Genomic DNA, 18,201 nt, shown 5'->3' with positions numbered 1-18,201 from the left:
ACTACAATCATAATGCCACAAAGAATTTAGAAGCAGAAATAAGAATCCAGCTATACTATAGTAAGCATTCCTAAGACCCACAAAAAATGTAAAATAATTCTCTTATCACTACTTGTTTTGGAAAATTTGCTTAGTTTTCATGAAAAATATTTATGTTAAAAGGTCATGAACTTATTATTTTTAAAAAATTAATTAATGTTTTAAATGTTTCCAGTTTTAATTTCTAGTATAACTATTAATAGATATAAGGCATGTAAACAGAAGCTTTTAGAATTCTCAATTTTTAAGTGTTTAGAAGAATCCTGAGTCAGAAAGTTTGAGAACAACTGATTCAGTGCATATAGAATACCTACCATGTACTGGGCTGGGCTGGTAGAGGGAAATATGGTTACTGGACAGACGTGGGTCCTGCCCACAGAATGGACAGTCACCTGCAGTTCAACAGGCGATTCCCACAGTGTGGCAAGTGCCATGGGAGGAAGAGTACAAGGTGATGTTTTGTTGGCACCTGGCCCTGTTTAGGGAAGACTTCCAGGAGGTGTGAATGTCTCTGGTGATGCTTGAAGGATGAGTCAGAGTTGGGTGTATGGAAAAGCATGTGTTTAGACTAAGGTCCCCGTGCCAGAGGTCATGACTTCAGTGCAGAGTGAAAGGAGCGCTGTGCTGGGAGCGCTGGGACCTGGGCTGGGAGATGGTGGCCCCCTTGTGAAGGGCTTTGGGAGTCCAGGCGTGAGGTGTGAGGGCTTCCCCCAAGGGGAAAGGGGGGTGGTTAAGTCAGGACAGTGACATCAGATTGCATTTTAGACAGGTCTCTCTGCCGAGAGCATGGAGGTCTTGCCCCCACGGCAGCCAAATCAAGAGATCATGGAACCTGGGCTACAGCGTGCGGGGTATTGGAGAGATGTGGACAGATTTAAGGGGCATTTGTGTGGAGACGTTTACAGACGTTTGCGTTTACAGGTAAACAGATTGGGTGCAGTTAATGACGGACGGGTAGGCATCAAGACTGAATTTAGATCATTTGTGTCATTTTTTAGATTGCACATATAAGTGATGGAACAATGAACTTATATACAAAACAGAAGTAGACTCACAGATGTAGGAAACAAATGTGGCTACCCCAGGGGAAAGGGAGGGGGTAACTTAGGAGTTTGGGATTCACAGATACATGGATGCTCTATATATATTACATATATTTTATACTTGATATAAAATAAATAAACAGCCAGGATCTAGTATATAACATATGGAACTATATTTAATACCTTGTTATAACCTCTAATGGGAAAGAATCTGAAAAAGGATGCATACATATATCTGAATCACTGCCGTGCACTTCAAAGTAACACAACATTGTAAATCAACTATACATCAATTAAAAAAAAATTTTTTTTTGCTAAGATCCCACATGCCATGCAAAGACCGGATCTGGGTTTCAGATTTAGCACCTGGGAGTCATGATAAAGTTCACTGACAGAAGGAAAATGGAAGGCACGGGTTCTTAGAGGAGGAGGATGCATTCCATTGAGCCATCCCCAAGCTATTGGAGAAGAGATGCCCAGTCCATTCCCACACATCTGACAGTTATTAGCATGTGAATGGGAACTGAAGACGCTGGGTGAGTGGGCTCTTGCAGAGAGCAGAATTTAAGAAAGAAGGGAAGACTGTCTTAAGAGAGAATCATGGGAAGCACCAGTATCACCAATATTTAGGGTTGTGACAATTTAAAACAAGGTAAAAGGTAAGACAAGGAAATCAAACCAGTCCATCCTAAAGGAAGTCAACCCTGAATATTCATTGGAAGGACTGATCCTGAAGCTCCAATACTCTGGCCACGTGATGCAAAGAGCTGACTCTTGGAAAAGACCCTGATGCTGGGAAAGACCGAAGGCAGGAGGAGAAGGGGACGACAGAGGATGAGATGGTTGGATGGCATCACCGACTCGATGGACATGGGTTTGAGCAAACTACGGGAGATGGTGAAGGACAGGGAAGTCTGGCGTGCTGCAGTCCACAGAGTCACAAAGATTGAACATGACTCAGCAACTGAACAACCACAACAAAGAGTGTGCAGAGATGGCTGAGAAGAGTGCTCAGAAAGGTGAGAATCCAGAGACTGTGGTCACTGAGACCAAGGGGACAGAGGAGGGCAGGAGGGGTCAGTGAGGACCAGTGTCGTCAGTAAATCAGAGAGACGGGGCCTCCCTGGTGGTCCGGTGGTTAAGAACCTGCCTTTCAATGCAGGGGGCGCTGGTTCAGCCCCTGGTCGGGGAGCTGAGACCCCACGTGCTGTGGGGCAACTCAGCCCGCAGCCCACAGTGAGAGACCCTGCACACGGCACCTGCAGCCTGAAGCAGCCAGAAGTCTAAGTAAACACGTAAATGAAAAGTCAGAGGCGGGATTCAGAGGGCTGTCTAGACTGAGCAGCGAGGAAGTGCATGTTGAGTCCTTGAGTCCTTGCCGTATCCAGGGGAGCATCAGGGGACAGCGTTGGGCTCCAGGAACTGGAAGAGAAAGAAGAGGGGAGGGGGAGAGAGGAAAAGGGGTTGTGGGCGGGTGGGGACAGAGAACTGAGACTGTTACATCAGCAGTTCCCTGGGGAGGAGCTCACAGGCAGAGAAGGCTGAAGACGGAGGAGACAAGGAGACATCAGCGGTGAGCTTCCAGAAGACTGAGGAGAGACACGCGTTCGGGGAACGGCTGGAGGGGAGTTGGGTCGCCAGCAGAGAACCGAGCTTCGAGCTTCAGTTACGGCACAGGGTGGAGTGAGCGTCAGCTGGAGAAGTCGTCATGGTTTGGATGAGGGTTGGAAAGGAATCTCCAGACACAACAGTGTTTCAGACAGGGGTGAGTTTATTAAGAACAAAGAGCAGAGCTATCGTGGGTGCTGCAAGCATAGCGGGCTGACCCCCCAACAGACCAGGAGAGTCGACTGTTGGAACAGCAGGTCAGCTCACGAGGGCACCCCCTTTGCATGGTGCGTTGCCAACTTCTATAGCTGTAAGACAAAGAAGATTCCTGCTGGAAGGGTGCCATTAGGTGACTGGTGAAGGGGTCAGGGAGCTGGCCGGTTTGGATCAGGGCGGCTCATGGCAACAGTTGCCATGGGGCTCAGTCTGATCTGGAGATGACGCTGACGTGTGGCTCCATGTCTGTGGCCTTGATACAAGGCCTCACACCTCTGACCTTGGTATAGGCTCCACCAGAGTTAGGGTATTCAGTTCAGTCGCTCAGTCATGTCCAACTCTTTGTGACCCCACGGACTGCAGCACGCCAGGCCTCCTTGTTCATCACCAACTCCTGGAGTTTACCCAAACTCATGTCCATCAGTCAGTGATGCCATCCAACCATCTCCTCCTCTGTCATCAAAGTTAGGATATAGGACAGTTTAATTAGAAGCAGAAGTCCCATGGCGCCCACTGGAAAGGTTTAGGAGGAGAGTAGTGGGAGTTTGGATCAAAGGAGGAAAAAAGCCCAGAGCAGCGTGAGGAAGAAGAGAGGGGAGTCTGGAAAGCTTGGGGGGCTCCCCAGAGTGGCCAAGCGTAGCAGTTGCTGGGGAGACAGGCAGGGTACACAGAGAACTGGATCTTATTTTAGATACTGGTAATTTAATCACAGCTATATTTTCTTTTTACACAATGATGCATTTATATCACAACCTAAAAATTACCCTTAACAATAGTGATTCTTTAAAAAAAAAAAAAACAACCAAAACCCAAAACATCGTTTTCTGGCTAAATTCAAATTATTCCTGTGTGTTCTGTTGTTTACTTTTTTGTTCACCAGGTTAAACCTTCAACTGTGTTCCTGCCATTAAGAGTCCCCTATGTAGAAAAATCTATTCATTATGAACACATTTATTGCTTCATTGAGTTGCCTATTTAAAATGCAGAGAACCACAAATTAAATGTAGTGCTTTTCCATTTTGAAAAAAGTGGATGAATGGGTACCATTTTCTTGAATACATGGTGTTTGCCTTATATAATTAACAGTCCAGATTCATAGGCTAGCAGATGCCAATCCTTGCTTGTTTTGATACTTGTTCCTTATTCAAAGGGATGCTCCCTGAGACTTGCACGTGCCATGTTCTGCATCAGGGGAAATGATAAGACAGATGTAATGGAAAGCGTTGATTTGGGAGGACAGCTAAGCTAAGTGATCAACAGATATTGGTCTCCAAAACCTCTTTCTCTGAAGTTAATTATGCAAAGTATGAGACAGTTTGTTGAAATTGTAAAATAGAATATTTCAAGTAGACTAAACATAATATTAAGCCATTAAATACTTCTATTAATATATTCTAAGTCTACAGTTCAGTTCAATTCAGTCGCTCAGTTGTGTCTGACTGTTTGCAGCCTCATGGACTGCAGCACGCCAGGCCTCCCTGATCATCACCAACTCCTGGAGTTTACTCAAACTCATATCCACGGAGTCAGTGATGCCATCCAACCATCTCATCCTCTGTCGTCCCCTTCTCCTCCTGCCTTCAATCTTTCCCAGCATCAGGGTCTTTTCAAATGAGTCAGTTGTTTGCATCAGGTGGCCAAAGTATTGGAGTTTCAGCTTCAGCATCAGTCTAAGTCTACAGCCCTGTAGTAAATATTTATTATATTTAAGACGTTGGTGTTTGCTCCTGATACTTTCTTTAATGTTGTTGTTCAGTCCGTAAGTCATGTCTGACTCTGCAACCCCGTGGACTGCAGCATGCCAGGCTTCCCTGTCCTTCACCATCTCCCATAGTTTGCTCAAACTCACGTCCATTGAGTTTGTGATGCCATCCAACCATGTCTTCCTCTGTCGTCTCCTCCTCCTGCCTTCAATCTTTCCCAGCATTAGGGTCTTTTCTAATGAGTCGACTCTTTGCATCAGGTGGCCAGTGTATTCAGCATCAGTCCTTCCAATGAATATTCAGAGTTGATTTCCTGTGTGGAGAAGACTCTTGAGAGTCCCTTGGACAGCAAGGAGATTGAATCAGTCAATCCTAAAGGAAAGCAACCCTGAGTATTCCTTAATGATATATCCTAATTTCTCTAGATTTCTAGTATTGGTAAATGAGAATATCCCTGTGTTGAGTATGTAGAAGTGAGGACTACATTTCAGGATAAGGGCCCTGTTAGATATGACGCATGCAGTTAATGCTTAGTGGTTCTGATCTGGAAGTCAGAGTTTTTGTTTTTGAGCATTCATTGCTTTAAAAAAAAAAAAAAGATCATTCATTATTTTTAAGAAGTATTTACTCACTTACTTTGTCTGCGTTAGTTCTGGCATTCAGGGTCTTCGATCTTGGCCGTAGCACGTGGGGTCTAGTTCCCTGACCAGGGATGGAAGCCAGGCCCCTGCATTGGGAGCTCAGAGTCTTAGCCACTGGACCACCAGGGAAGTCCTCAGAGTTGTTTTCTTTTTTTTTTTTCTTTTTTAATTTCTTCCCATTGTAACCCCAAGAGGCCATCTGAACCATTTCTTAAGATGTAGAAACGGATTCTCCTGTCAGTATCCAGGCTGGGGCAGGCTAACAGAGAGAGCTGAGTCTTTCTCGTCACTCTCCCAGCCACACCATCTGTCAAAGACAGAAGCCCTTCCTCTCTCTGGCTGTCTCAAGCTGATTCTGTTGGTACTTGGGTCTTGCTTTGTCCTGACTTGGCCTCCACTCTTCCCTCACTCAACATTTCCAGTGACATCCCTGGAGCCCCTCTTCCATTCTAAACGAGCTTGCCTACACCCTTAACTGAGGGTGCAACCTTGCCTCTGCCTTCTTGCTTTCACCGACATTCAGGCCCTTCTCAAGCGTTTTGTTCAGTTCCTCTTCTGATGGAAAAGAAAATGAAAGTGTTAGTCGCTCGGTAGTGTCCGACTCTCTTGTGACCCCATGGACTGCAGCCCACCAGGCTCCTCTGCCCATGGAATTTTCCAGGCAAGAATACTGGAGCCGGTTGCCATTTCCTTCTCTGGGGGGATCTTCCCGACCCAGGGAAGCATGGTGAAGGAGCACTGCTTCTTGTTTGTTTTTTGCTGCCCCACTAGGCATGCGGATCTTAGACCCCGGACCAGGAAATGAACTGCTGCCCCCTGCAGTGGAGGCATGGCGTCCTGACCACTGGACCACCCCGGAAGTCCCAGGAACACTGCTCCGGAAGGGCAGTGCTGTCTGGAGACCAACAGTTCCGGCCCTGTGGTAGCCCCGTCCTCTAACCGGATTGGTTTGCTCTCCGTGGTCGTGACCCTGTCATCCGCCCCGCCCCAGGTCACCTGCCTCACCTAGCGCCTCTTCCCAAACCCAGAGCCCTGACATCGTCTTGGGTGCCGCTGAGTACTTCAGATTCCAGTGTTCACTCTGTCAGCTCCGGCGACCTTCTTCTCCGTTACTTTACCAACGGCTCACTTAGCAGGGCCTCTGTTTAGTCCTACTGATATCTGGACCATTACCAGGAGGTTCACTCTCTCTAAAACCTCACGTTCAAAGAGCTCTTTTCCCTGAGTCAGGACCTCTGATACAAATTCAGCTGGTCGGGGTAGTAGCGAGCATCTGTGTTATGTTTCTAGCTTCTTAATGGAAAGGTTTCTGGGCTTCCCTTGTGGCTGGGCTGGTGAAGGATCCGCCTGCAAGGCGGGAGACCTGGGTTCAATCCCTGGGTTGGGAAGATTTCTCTGGAGAAGGGAAAGACTACCCACTCCAGTATTCTGGCCTGGAGAATTCCATGGACTGTCTTCCATGGAGTCGCAAAGAGTGGGACACGGCTGAGCGACTTCACTTTCATTGTCTGGTGGAAGGAAAAATCCTTTATATTCCAAACCAGCTCAGTTTTTTTCATTTCTAAAGAGGTGTTGGCCTTCTTTGAATGTTGTCCCTATTCGTGTAAATTGTTCACATTGTTTGGCTCCCTTAATTGGATGTTTTCAGCATTACATTTTTTCTCCTCCCTTTCTCCCCTCCTTTTGAAACTTCTTTTAATGTCAGCTTTCCCTTAATCTTTTCCTTAACTTTTTCTCCTTACGTCTGTCTCCTTAATTTTTTTGTTTTTCCCCCTACTTTTTTTTTTTTAATCTCTCTCTACTGCATCCTGGAAGATTTTCTTAGTTTTGTCTTCCAGTTTCTTTAATTTCTCTTAAGCTGTATTGAACTTGATAACCATATTTTTACTCCAAGATTTTCATTTGGTTTCTTTTCATTTCTGCCTCTCATTCATTTCATAACCTTCTGGTGTCACAGCCTTGTTTGATAGCTGTGGGGGAGCGCGGCCCTGTCCCTGAGAAGGAGCCTCGCATGCCCATGTGTGCACAGCCATCCCCCCATGGGAGTGAATCCGCACGGTCCCCCGCGGCCACCCCTGGTGGGCCCCCAGGAGGAGGGCGGCCCGGGCAGAGTGTGCGGAGGGCTGCTTTGGTGGGGAGCTTCGGGCCCCAGGCACCTGCATGGGGATCTGAAAGGTGGATGGCGGGGGACAGAGGCCTGGCCCCTCCCTGTGGTCCCCACCGACTCCTTTCGGGGAGGAGGGTCAGAGCCGAGCCCTGGAGAATTCGGCGCCCAGGGCGGGTGCCCTCTGGTCTGGTGCTGGTCCCGTCGCCGCGATGTCATCTTCTCCGAGGCCTCTGGTCCTTCCCCTGGGTGCTTCCTGGACTGTCCGTCTCCCGCCCCGGTCCGCTCTGGATCCCCTGGCCCATCACTCTCGGCCAGACCCCCCACGGCTTCGCCCCCTTGTCTTCTCATCTCTCCTGTCTGGCGGCCCAGGTCTCCACCTTCTGCCTCGTGCTCAGCTTGGAGGTGGCCTGCGGGGTGACCCTGCAAGCCGTGTGGCATCCCAGCCTGACCTCGGGGCCGCCAGCTTCCTCCTGGTTCCCCTGGAAACATTTTCAGGCCTCCACCTCTTCTCAGACTTCTGCCCTACCTCTTCTCCGTCACTCGCAGCGAACGGCCTTGCTCCCCGTTTCTCTAAGAAAATAGAAATCGCCAAAATGACAGCGTCTTACTTCCGGTCTCCCTCTGCAGTTTTACTCTCGAGATGATGACGGCTGTGAGGATGAGGATGGAGGGTAATAGCTAACTTTTCCCACCCGTAACTCCGATCTGCCGCGGACCCCCTCCTCCTGTCTCAGAGGGAGGGGGCCGCCTCCCCGCGCCCCCGCCGTCCGTGCGCAGCCGCTGGAGATCCAGCCAGCTGGATCTCGGATTCTTCCCCTTTCCGCTGCCTGCGGACCTAAGAGCGTCAGCGACCTCCTTTGTCTGGCATTCTGCATTTAAGCTGCAGTCGCTCCTCTGCCTCCCGTTTCCAAACCCCGTCTAACGCACTGTGGCCTTATTTCTGCCCCGGTAACTCCGCTGAAGCCGCGCGGACCAGGGTCAGCGGCCCCTGTCGGCCCAGCGAGGGGGTACTGAGTCCTTCCGCGCAGCGTCTGGCACGAGTGAGCGCGCCTTCTGAGCATGCCCTTCGCCCTTGGCGTCCCTGCTCCTCCTGCTTTTCTGGCCAGCTGTCCGAGTCCCCTTCCCGCCCGCGTCGTCCTCCTCAGAGTTCTGCCCTCCGCTGCTGTTCTTCTCGCCCACTGAAGTCTCAGCACTGGCTGGAGGAAGGCGCTCGGTCAATATCAAATTATGTATGCAAATCAAGGGGGCTTCCCCAGTGGCTCAGCAGGTAAGGAATCTGCCTGCAGTGTAGGAGACGTGAGTTCAACCCCTGGGTGGGGAAGACCCCCTGGAGGAGGGCACGAAAACCCACTCCAGGGTTCCTGCCTAGAGAATCCCATGGACAGAGGAGCCTGGCGGGCTGCAGTCCATGGGGTTGCAAAGAGTCGGACACGACCGAAGTGACAGCATGCATACAGACACAGTGGATATACAGGCCTCCTTATTGGATGGCCAGTTGACACATGGCTGATTTTTATTGGTTGACCACATTTTTATTTATTAAGACCACCTAGGCATCCCAGGTGGTGATAGTGGTAAAGAACCCGCCTGCCAATGCAGGAGATGTAAGAGATGCAGGTTTGATCCCTGGGTCAGGAAGATCCCCTGGAGGAGGGCATGGCAGCCCACTCCAGTATTCTTGCCTGGAGAGTGCCATGGACAGAGGAGCCGGGCAGCTGCAGTCTGTGAGGTTGCAGAGTAGGACGCAACAGAGGCGACCGAGCACACATGCGTGTATGCAAATCAAGCAGTGGCTTCAAATTCAAGCAAGGTGCTCAAGGGCATAAGCAAGCAGGAGCAAACTTTTTCGGGAGGGATACACATTTCCAATTATAAATGATGTATTACTTACTGCAGCCGGAGTCCACTGAGGGGAAAAAGCCATAACAGCTTATTTCAGACCTAATGCAGCTATATGTTAGCAACAGAAATGATGTCGCTATCTTATTAGAAATATGACAAAGAGATTATTTAGCAGCTGTCTCCCGCACTGTCTTTTCATTTTGCTCTGTAGTTCTTGGCAGAGAATCTAGGAAAGAAAAATAAAGTAAAATAATTAAGCCACACTGTTTTCCTAGACTAAATGATTTCTGCTCTTCTGAGAAACAAATCTTAAAAGGTGATATATGTTCCATGATTATTAGAAATAGAACATTTTCAAAATTGTTCTTTTCCCCCCTAGAGACATGTGATTAAACTTTATGATCTTTTCTCTTCCAGGACTCATTGTAAAGTTTCTCTTAGCTCCATGTTCCAAACTCAAAACTTGAGGGCCAGACATCCGCCTCAGGTTCATACTTAGATCTTGAAACCACCCACTTTGAAAAAAAGAATTCCACAGAGAACTATTTAGGGCTCTCTTTTTCATTGAGATAAAGAGATGCCACATGTTGAGCATTTATTTGTTTATTCATTCATCATTCATCCCCAAATAATTATGTTAACAGCCTCTTAAAGTCATCTTAGAGTGGATATTATTTAGTGTATGGAAAGATGCTTGGTAAGAGAGATGCTGAGTTTACTTCTTACTTTATTTGCTTTACCTGCCAGGGTTTCTTTTCCCCACCTTCAGGATGAGCTTGCTTGCAGGGCCTGTGTGGCTCTCTTCTGGGTCCTGCCTCCTCTGTCCTTGGCGCTGTCATTCTGATGGTGATTTGGGTTATACTCTCTGTGCTGCTTTCATTTTCCCATCTTTGTGTGACTCTCTACTTAAGCAGAGGGAAACCCTTACCAGTCCAGGGAAAGAGGGACTTGTCAGAGTTAAATCAGAAGTCAGGGCTCATTGCCTGATGATTTGTAGAGTTCATGTTTTCACAACACAAGTACGAGCTAAAACGGTGATCTTATGGCCACTTTAATTTTCATTGATATGTCCAAAAATGAATAAGGCTAAAAGAGAAACAATGAGGCAGGTGCAGATTTTGTAGAAAACATTGTTAAAGCTTTCAATCCTTTGACGTTACCTATGTGTCCAGTAGAGTAGAAGGCAGAATTGAATGCAGTGCCGAGCCCAGCGTAAGAGCCCAGTGCATGCTGGCACAGGGGTGGGAAAGTCGTTGCCTGCAGTAACGGAAAGGTATGGCTCACGCTGGGTGGGGGGTCATAGGGGGTGGTGGGGCTTGTGGCAAAATAGAGAGCTCCCAAGTTACCTAAAGGCATCCATGTTTAAAAAACTGAAAAACACATGCTCCCCAAATGTAAACATGTCCAGAGATTTAGTGTTGTCCCAGCTTGAGTGTCAGGTCTCTGACGTGTGCCTGTCTCTTGTCTTATTTCCTCTCTTCCCGTTCCACACGCTTTACTTCCCACCTCCATCCACCCCGTATCTCAGACTACTTGCTGCTTCAGCCAAGAGCTGCAGTCACAAAGCGTCTACTTCATTTCAAAGAATAACTAATGTCCATCAACACATGAATGGATAAAGAAGAAGTGGCATATATATAGTGTGTGTGTGTGTATGTGTGTTTACACAAAGGAATATTATCAGCCATCAAAGAGAATGAAGTAATGCCATTTGCAGCAACATGACTGGACCTAGAGATGATCATGTTAAGCAAAGTAAATCAGAAAGACAAATACATGATGAGATCGTATATGTGTGGAATCTAAAATTTGATACAGATCAGCATATCTATGAAATAAAAACAGACTAACAGATACAGAGAGCAGACTTGTGATTGCAAAGGTTGGGGGGTGGGGGTGTAGGGAAGGAAGGGTTGGGAACTTGGAATTAGCAGAACTCCAAAATTAGGAGGGGCAAACTGTTATATATAGGACGGATAAGCAACAAAGTCCTATTATATAGCACAGGGAACTGTATTCGGTATCCTGTGACAAGCCATAATGGAAAAGAATATGAAATAGAATATACATGTATATCTGAGTCACTTTGCTATACAGAAGAAATTCACACAATATTTTCAATCAATTGTACTTCAATAAAATTAAAAAACAAAAAACAGTCAGGAAATGTGCCTGGATTTGAGAGTGTTTGCTTACATGTGAACCAAGCATCATTTAAAACATTTTTTAAAAATTTTTCAAACTTTTTTTAGTTTTTCTATTATGTGTATAATACTTGTTCTTCACTTAAAAGTTCTAATATAGAAATAAATAAAGTAAAATGTTTCTTTCATCCTATCCTCTGCCAGTTTCATTTCCCAGATAAATATTATTAGCTGCTTGGTGTGTATTCATCCAGATTTTTTTCTGAGCATATAAAGTAGCATGTACGTGTGCAGATGGACAGGCACAGATTATGTATACGACCCCAAAGAGTTGGACACGACTGAGCGACTGAACTGAACTGAACAATATTATTAAAATGCTGTGTACCATTCTGCATATGTTACAGATTTTAGTAATAGTATGATTAGACCTCATTCTTTGTAACTGCCGTTTATCAATATAAACAGTTATCAATATATAATAGTTAACTTAATCAGCCCCTATTGTGACATTTAAATTGCTTTAGCTTTTCTACTTTTCTGTATCCAGCTCTCTACAACGACGTGTGATAGAGAAGCCCCACTTTCAAAACCAGACCCATGATCTTCTCCCTCAAACCTGCTTCTCTTAAGATTTTCCATCTTAATTCACAGAACTGCACCCTCGCGGAACTCCATCCTTCCTGTCGCTCATGCCCAAACCCTTGGGGGCGTCCCGGGTTCCTTTCTTTTTCTCCACGTCCATTGCGTCCGCACCAACTCGGCTCCACACTTTCGCCGTTACCCAGTAGTCTTGCCCTCAAGTCTCTTCTCGACCTGCATGTGCGTCAAAGTCGTGTCCGACTCTGTGTGACCCCGCAGACTGCAACCCGCCAGTCTCCTCTGTCCACGGGACTTCCCAGGCAAGAACACTGGAGCGGGTTGCCATTTCTTCCTCCAGGGGATCTTCCCGACCCAGGGATTGAATCCCCGTCTCCTGAGTCTCTGAAACAGCAGGCAGATTCTTAACCACTGAGCCACTTGGGAAGCCCACTATTTGCTACACTATATGATTTTTCTTATTTTTTAAAAAAAGATGCATTTTAAAAGTAGAACTTAACTTGAATGTAGTAGTGAGGGTACAAGTGAACAAAATCTTTCAATTCAAGGATTTTTCATCTGGGTTCCATGAACGTAGATCTCTGATGGATATTTAGCATCTTTTTAAATTAGAAACGTGGCCAACAAGCACCGTCATCTTAGCAGCATCTCGGACTTTGTCACCAGCAGCTTGTAGCTGTTCAGTCGCTCAGTCGTGGCCGACTCTTTGGGCCCCCGTAGATTGCAGCACGCCAGGCTCCTTCTTTCACCGTCTCACGGAGTTTACTCAAACTCGCGTCCATCGAGTTGGTGACGCCGTCCAACCATCTCATCCCCTGTCACCCACTTCTCCCGCCCTCAAGGGCTCACCGATTTTGGCACCATAATTTAGGTGTTGTGGCTGTCTTGAACTCGTTCACCCTCTTCGCTGCTTTGGAATCACAGTGACTCCTCCTTGCCCTGAATCCTCACTTTCCTCCTCCCACCACTGGGTATTTGTCTTGGCACTAGGTCTTGTTCTTTAATGTGTTAATAAAGAAGCACCTATAATATCTTCTTGCTAATTTGTTTTTTTAATACTCATATCTATTTCAGTATAATTGGCTTCATTTTATGCATTTAAAATTAGAGTCTTTATCAAACTGCCACAAGGGTTCATGGTGCACAAACATTTAAGAGCTCTGTTCATCAAAGGAACTGTTGTTTGTTTGAAGGAGTAAGCTACTCAAACAGATCATCCCTGGGCAGTTTATAAAACTGAAGTGCCCCCAGATCTCAGTGCCAGGATAATAGATGCATGAATATTCAGGGCTGTTGTGCCTTTCAGTCAGTCATCCCATGCTTATCTATTTATTATTTAAGTGATTCACCATCATCTTTTTATTCCTTAGTTTCTTTTACGAATGCTCTGGCCCTTGTTCTGCGTCAGGCTTAGTTGCCCTGTGGCAGTGTGGGGTCTTACCTGACCCGGGATCGGACCTGCGTGCCCTGCAGTGGGGGGCGGGCTGGACCCCCAGGGAGGTCCCCCAGGGCTTGTCTATTACGTGCTTCCACAGCAGTGCTCTGCGTCGGAGCTCTGGGAATCGGAGGTGCAGCTCTCTCCTCCCCCATGCGCCCTGTGGAGCCCTGAAAACGACTCTGACCCGAGCACGCATGGCAGAGCCGCTATCCCGAGCCTGTCCTGCCTCGACTTCCCTCTCTGCCCACCTCTGCACGTCGGAGAGCTCAGGCCTCGCTCCTGACTTGCTTCTCCGGCCACAGGTTCTCCTTAGACGATCTTATGCCGAGATACAACATCCAAGTGCTGGTGATTCCCAGCAGACCAGATCTCTCCCTAAGGCCCTGACTCACCTACACTTACCGTCTCTGCCTGGGCACCTCACGGCCCCCCGAACTTCATACAAACAGAGCTCTGCCTCCTGCTTCGGTAAGCGGCATCACTCTGCATCCTTCGAACTTCATACAAACAGATCTCTCCCTCCTGCTTCAGTAAATGGCATCACTCTGCATCCTTCGAACTTCATACAAACAGAGCTTTCCCTCCTGCTTCGGTAAGCGGCGTCACTCTGCATCCTTCGAACTTACAAACAGATCTCTCCCTCCTGCTTCGGTAAGCGGCGTCACTCTGCATCCTTCGAACTTCATACAAACAGATCTCTCCCTCCTGCTTCGGTAAGCGGCATCACTCTGCATCCTTCGAACTTCATACAAACAGATCTCTCCCTCCTGCTTCGGTAAGCGGCGTCACTCTGCATCCTTCGAACTTCATACAAACAGATCTCTCCCTCCTGCTTCAGTAAGCGGCATCACTCTGCATCCTCTGGCCCAAGCTGAAAGTCACCCAAGGGTCTGCCTTGAGGCCTCCCTTTCCTTTGGTTGCTTTCCCTTATCCTGAACCAGCAAGTAACACTGGTTCTGTATTCATGGTGCCTCTTGACCGTGCTATTCTACGTGTGCTCGGCAGATTGGTGCTGGCCCATGACGACTTGGGCGTGGACACTCGGGGGCACCAGAAGCTTCTGTGCTGCTGAGCCTGTGTGTGCAGGCTCAGTCGTACCCCTCTCTGCGTCCCCACGGACTGCAGCCCTCCAGGCGCCTCTGTCCATGGGATTCATTCTCCAGGCACGAATACCGGGGTGGGTTGCCATTCCCTCCTCCAGGGGTTCTTCCCCACCCAGGGACTGAACCCATGTCTCTGGCATCTCCTCCACTGGCAGGCAGATTCTTTACCACTAGCGCCGCCTGGGAAGTCAGAAGCTTCGAGCGCGGTTTGGAATTGTCATGATGCCACGTTCACAATGGCAGACTCGTCTCACTGAACAGGGTGGAGACGACCTCAGTTCCAGTAAGCTCAAATAGTGAGTCATACGCGGTGCGAGTTATGTAGTAAATAACCCTGTGCGGTAGGACCGTGTTACAGTGTGTGATTACTTCTGATTGATTTATCAGCTGTGCTCTCTACGGATGTAAAAATCTGTGGAAATGTAAGCCTTTCTTTTTATACCTTACGAGTTTTCATGTTTAATCAAAAATTTCATTTTTATTATTTCACATTATTAGTTGACTAAGGAAATAAAATGTATGCTGGTCATTTCCATCCTCAGTTTACAGAAGGTAAAACAGGCCTCCCTGGAGTTTCTTTTGTTTGTTTGCTTGGTTTCTGGTGAGAAAATCCTTGTCATTTCTGAATGTGGAAAGAGTGTAAACCAAAAGGTGCGGGTGGGAGTGAGTTTGAAGAAGCAGACAAGAGTACATATTTGTTTTCTTCGGAACTGCGATCACTCACACCCTAAGTTCAGTTTATAGCTGTCACTGATGCTGACGTCCTGAAAGCATAATGCTTGGTGATTTGTAGAGACATACTGCCTATGATGCCGTGGAACCATCACAGTGTATAAGGTGGTAGAATCCACAGTGACACAAAAATATTTCTTTAATGCCATCCAAAAAAGTTCAGTTCAAAACCATGAAAATGTTTTGAACAAAAGGATATTGGATTCGAAAGCCGATTGAAGCAGATGCTCAGGGTGTCACATATAAACAGGGGAGCTTTACAGGCTTCCTGGTAAGTAGCGTTTCAGCTCGCCAAGACTAAAATCTATATACAGCTGGTGAGACATGGGTGAAAGATGGCTTCAAAGGTATTTGCTAGGAATGTTGTGCGAATCCCTAACACAGAGGGTAGTGCAAGAGCTGCTTCCAGAACCCCCACAGCTCAGCCTATTCTGGAACCAGCTAATGGTGCAGAGGGCTAACTCATGGAGCAATTAGAGTCAGCAGCGTGTTTTCATGGTAAGCACGGTCATTTCACTCATATTCTTCTTTATGTGCAGTTTGAACATGGTGGCGATAAGAAGGAAGAATTTCTTTTTTCAGCTTTGTCGCTGACAAACAACAAAGTCTGAACTGTATAGATGAAGGATTAGATTGTCAACAAACGTTGACTGGAGTTTACATTTTGTGTAGGAGCAGGTTCCGATGGTGCAGAAAGCATCCTGAAGACGTCACCCTGATTTAGAGGCTGCACCAGAATGTAAATCAACAGATCATCTCTCTCATGAGAAAGTCCCGCCATGAAAAGAAATGTTGGTGAAAATAAACCATGGCTGAGTGCTGTCCTAAAAGATCACGATTAGGTAAAGGCTGCTGGGTTAAACTCCGAATTATGTGTGTTACTTGATCCTGTGGAAGCAGACCATGAACAGCTGTCGCTACATGCTGAGGTATAGGATGATCAAGAGGACAATTGTTTGAGAGTGTTCGATTTACAGAAGAACTCTGTACATTTCTGTAAAATCAGAAGACAGCTTGATCCTAGCCTGTTGAAGATATGAACTGGACAAGCAGGACTGCTTATATATCTAATACCTTCAGTGTTTTTAACGATCTTGGTACTTCCATGCAAAGAAGAAACATGTTTATCAATGGCTGATAAGATCAAAGGGCAAAAAACGAAAGCTAGGAGCTTTCTACAGATCATTATGACACACGTTCCATAATTTAGCAACGATCAATGCAAGTGATGATCTCAGGACTGCACATCTGTGAAAGGCTATCACAAAACACCTTAGATTTGATCAGGCATTTTGAATTTTATTTTCCATCAAAAGAAGATCTATGCCCAGAAAATCCATGGATCCAGAATCCATTTCTTTCATCAAAAGATAACTTAAATTTAACCATAACTTACAAGATATACTGCTAGAACTGGCTTCTGTTGAAGGATTTAAAGAACTCTGAAAACGTAGTAGCACTTTCTCCATTTTAGATAAAACTTTAAAATGAACAAACTGAGCTTGCTGAAATTGCTCTAAAACCTCTTCTGTTTCATTCTGTGAGACTAGTTTCTTTCCTATTCTTATTATCACCATCATATTATTATTATGAAAATAAAACTTAGAAATAGTTTAGATGTACTTGATCCCCTACAAGTAGCCTTGCTGGCAAATGCACCCAGGTTAGAAAAATTATCAAGCAAAAAGCAAGGCAATTTGCCATATTAAAATTTCTATTGTGTGTGCGCTCAGTCGTCTCCGACTCTTTGCGACCTCATGGACTGCAGCCCGCCAGACTCCTCTGTCCATGGAATTTTCCAGGCAAGAATACTGAGGTGGGTTGCCATTCCTCCTTCAGGGGATCTTCCCGACCCAGGGAGCGGGTCTCTGGCATCTCCTGCATTGGCAGGGTTCTTTACCAGCTGTGCCACAGTATTTCTGTGCTCTGTGTTCATTTATAGTGTATCTATAGACATTTAGCATGGGGATTCATTTTTTTCCCTCAAAATGAAAAAAGTTACAAGTCTAATAGTGATCCTAGGTATTAGTTGCCTACATGCATACTTTCAATGAACAACACATGATTTTCATAGTCCTTTTTCCGTTTACTTTGGTACTATTTATTGCAATATAATTTCCTGTTGGTTGAACTAGGAATACAAAATTACAGTTTTTATCTTGCATGTCTTTTTATTTCACTTTTCTAGTGATTCATTTTTATTAAGTTTTACCAAGTATCAGTTTGCAACACACTGGAAAATTTTTTGAAAGTGGTCCTTTACCAAAGAGAATTTAAGCAGGACTGCCTTAGGGGACTTAATAGAAAAATGAGACTTTTCATGAAAACATACCGTCTGAAAAGAATTAGTTCTCTTACCAAGTCTCTCAAACTATTAGACATGTTCTCAGTTACTTTACTTTGAACCAGAAAAGAGTGTTGGGCCCAAAATAGCCTCAGTCAGTAGGAGATTTTGCTGCTTACAGAGGTCACCTAATGAAGTTGATGAATAAAGAATAAAGGAAATTTCACATGGATCCAGTCTCCTGCCTGGTATTATTCACTCATAATTGCAAATATTGGCTGTCATTGCAAACAAGCCTTTAAAGGTGATTTTAAAAGCAATCCAGTAAGTGGTTACATATTGTTGTTGGCAGTGGTCAGTCACAAAGTCATGTCCAGCTCTTTGCGACCTCATGGACTACAGCACACCAGGCTCCTCTGTCCTCTATTGAGTCGGTGATGCCAGCCAACCATCTCATCCTCTGTCATTCCCTTCTTCTCCCCACTTCAGTCTTTCCCAGCATCAGGGTCTTTTCCAATGAGCTGGCTCTTCACACCAGCTGGCCAAAGTATTAGAGCTTCAGCATCAGTCTTTCCAGAGAATCTTGAGGATTGATTTCCTTTAGGATTGACTGGTTGGATCGCCTTGCAGTCCGAGGGTCTCTCAAGAGTCTTCTCCAGACACCACAGTTCAAAAGCATCAATTCTTTGGTGCTCAGCTTT

General features: G+C 46.2%; 1 protein-coding gene across 7 annotated transcripts in view; it reads left to right on the top strand.

The window, feature by feature from the left end:
* Nucleotides 1–18,201, top strand: part of EFCAB11 (EF-hand calcium binding domain 11) — a 163,857-nt gene that overhangs the window by 108,065 nt on the left and 37,591 nt on the right. The window contains exons 6-7 of one of the 7 annotated variants that reach the window (XR_011488416.1): nt 13,684–14,767; nt 15,889–17,732. The exons of 3 other annotated variants lie outside the window; for them this stretch is intronic. Coding sequence is in view for 2 of the 4 variants with exons in the window: in XM_020900235.2 (XP_020755894.2) it covers nt 15,889–15,940 (52 nt within the window). In the remaining 2 variants the exon portion in view is untranslated. Of the gene's footprint in view, nt 1–6,021; nt 6,071–13,683; nt 14,768–15,888; nt 17,733–18,201 lie in introns of those variants that run through there. 3 more of the 7 variants (XR_011488415.1, XM_020900235.2, XM_070469781.1) reach the window with 3 other exon arrangements.

This window comes from Odocoileus virginianus, chromosome 6 (assembly GCF_023699985.2).
Source record: "Odocoileus virginianus isolate 20LAN1187 ecotype Illinois chromosome 6, Ovbor_1.2, whole genome shotgun sequence".
NCBI lineage: Eukaryota > Metazoa > Chordata > Mammalia > Artiodactyla > Cervidae > Odocoileus > Odocoileus virginianus.
Note: the sequence above shows the minus strand (reverse complement) of the source record. Positions and strands in the feature narration are given on the sequence as shown.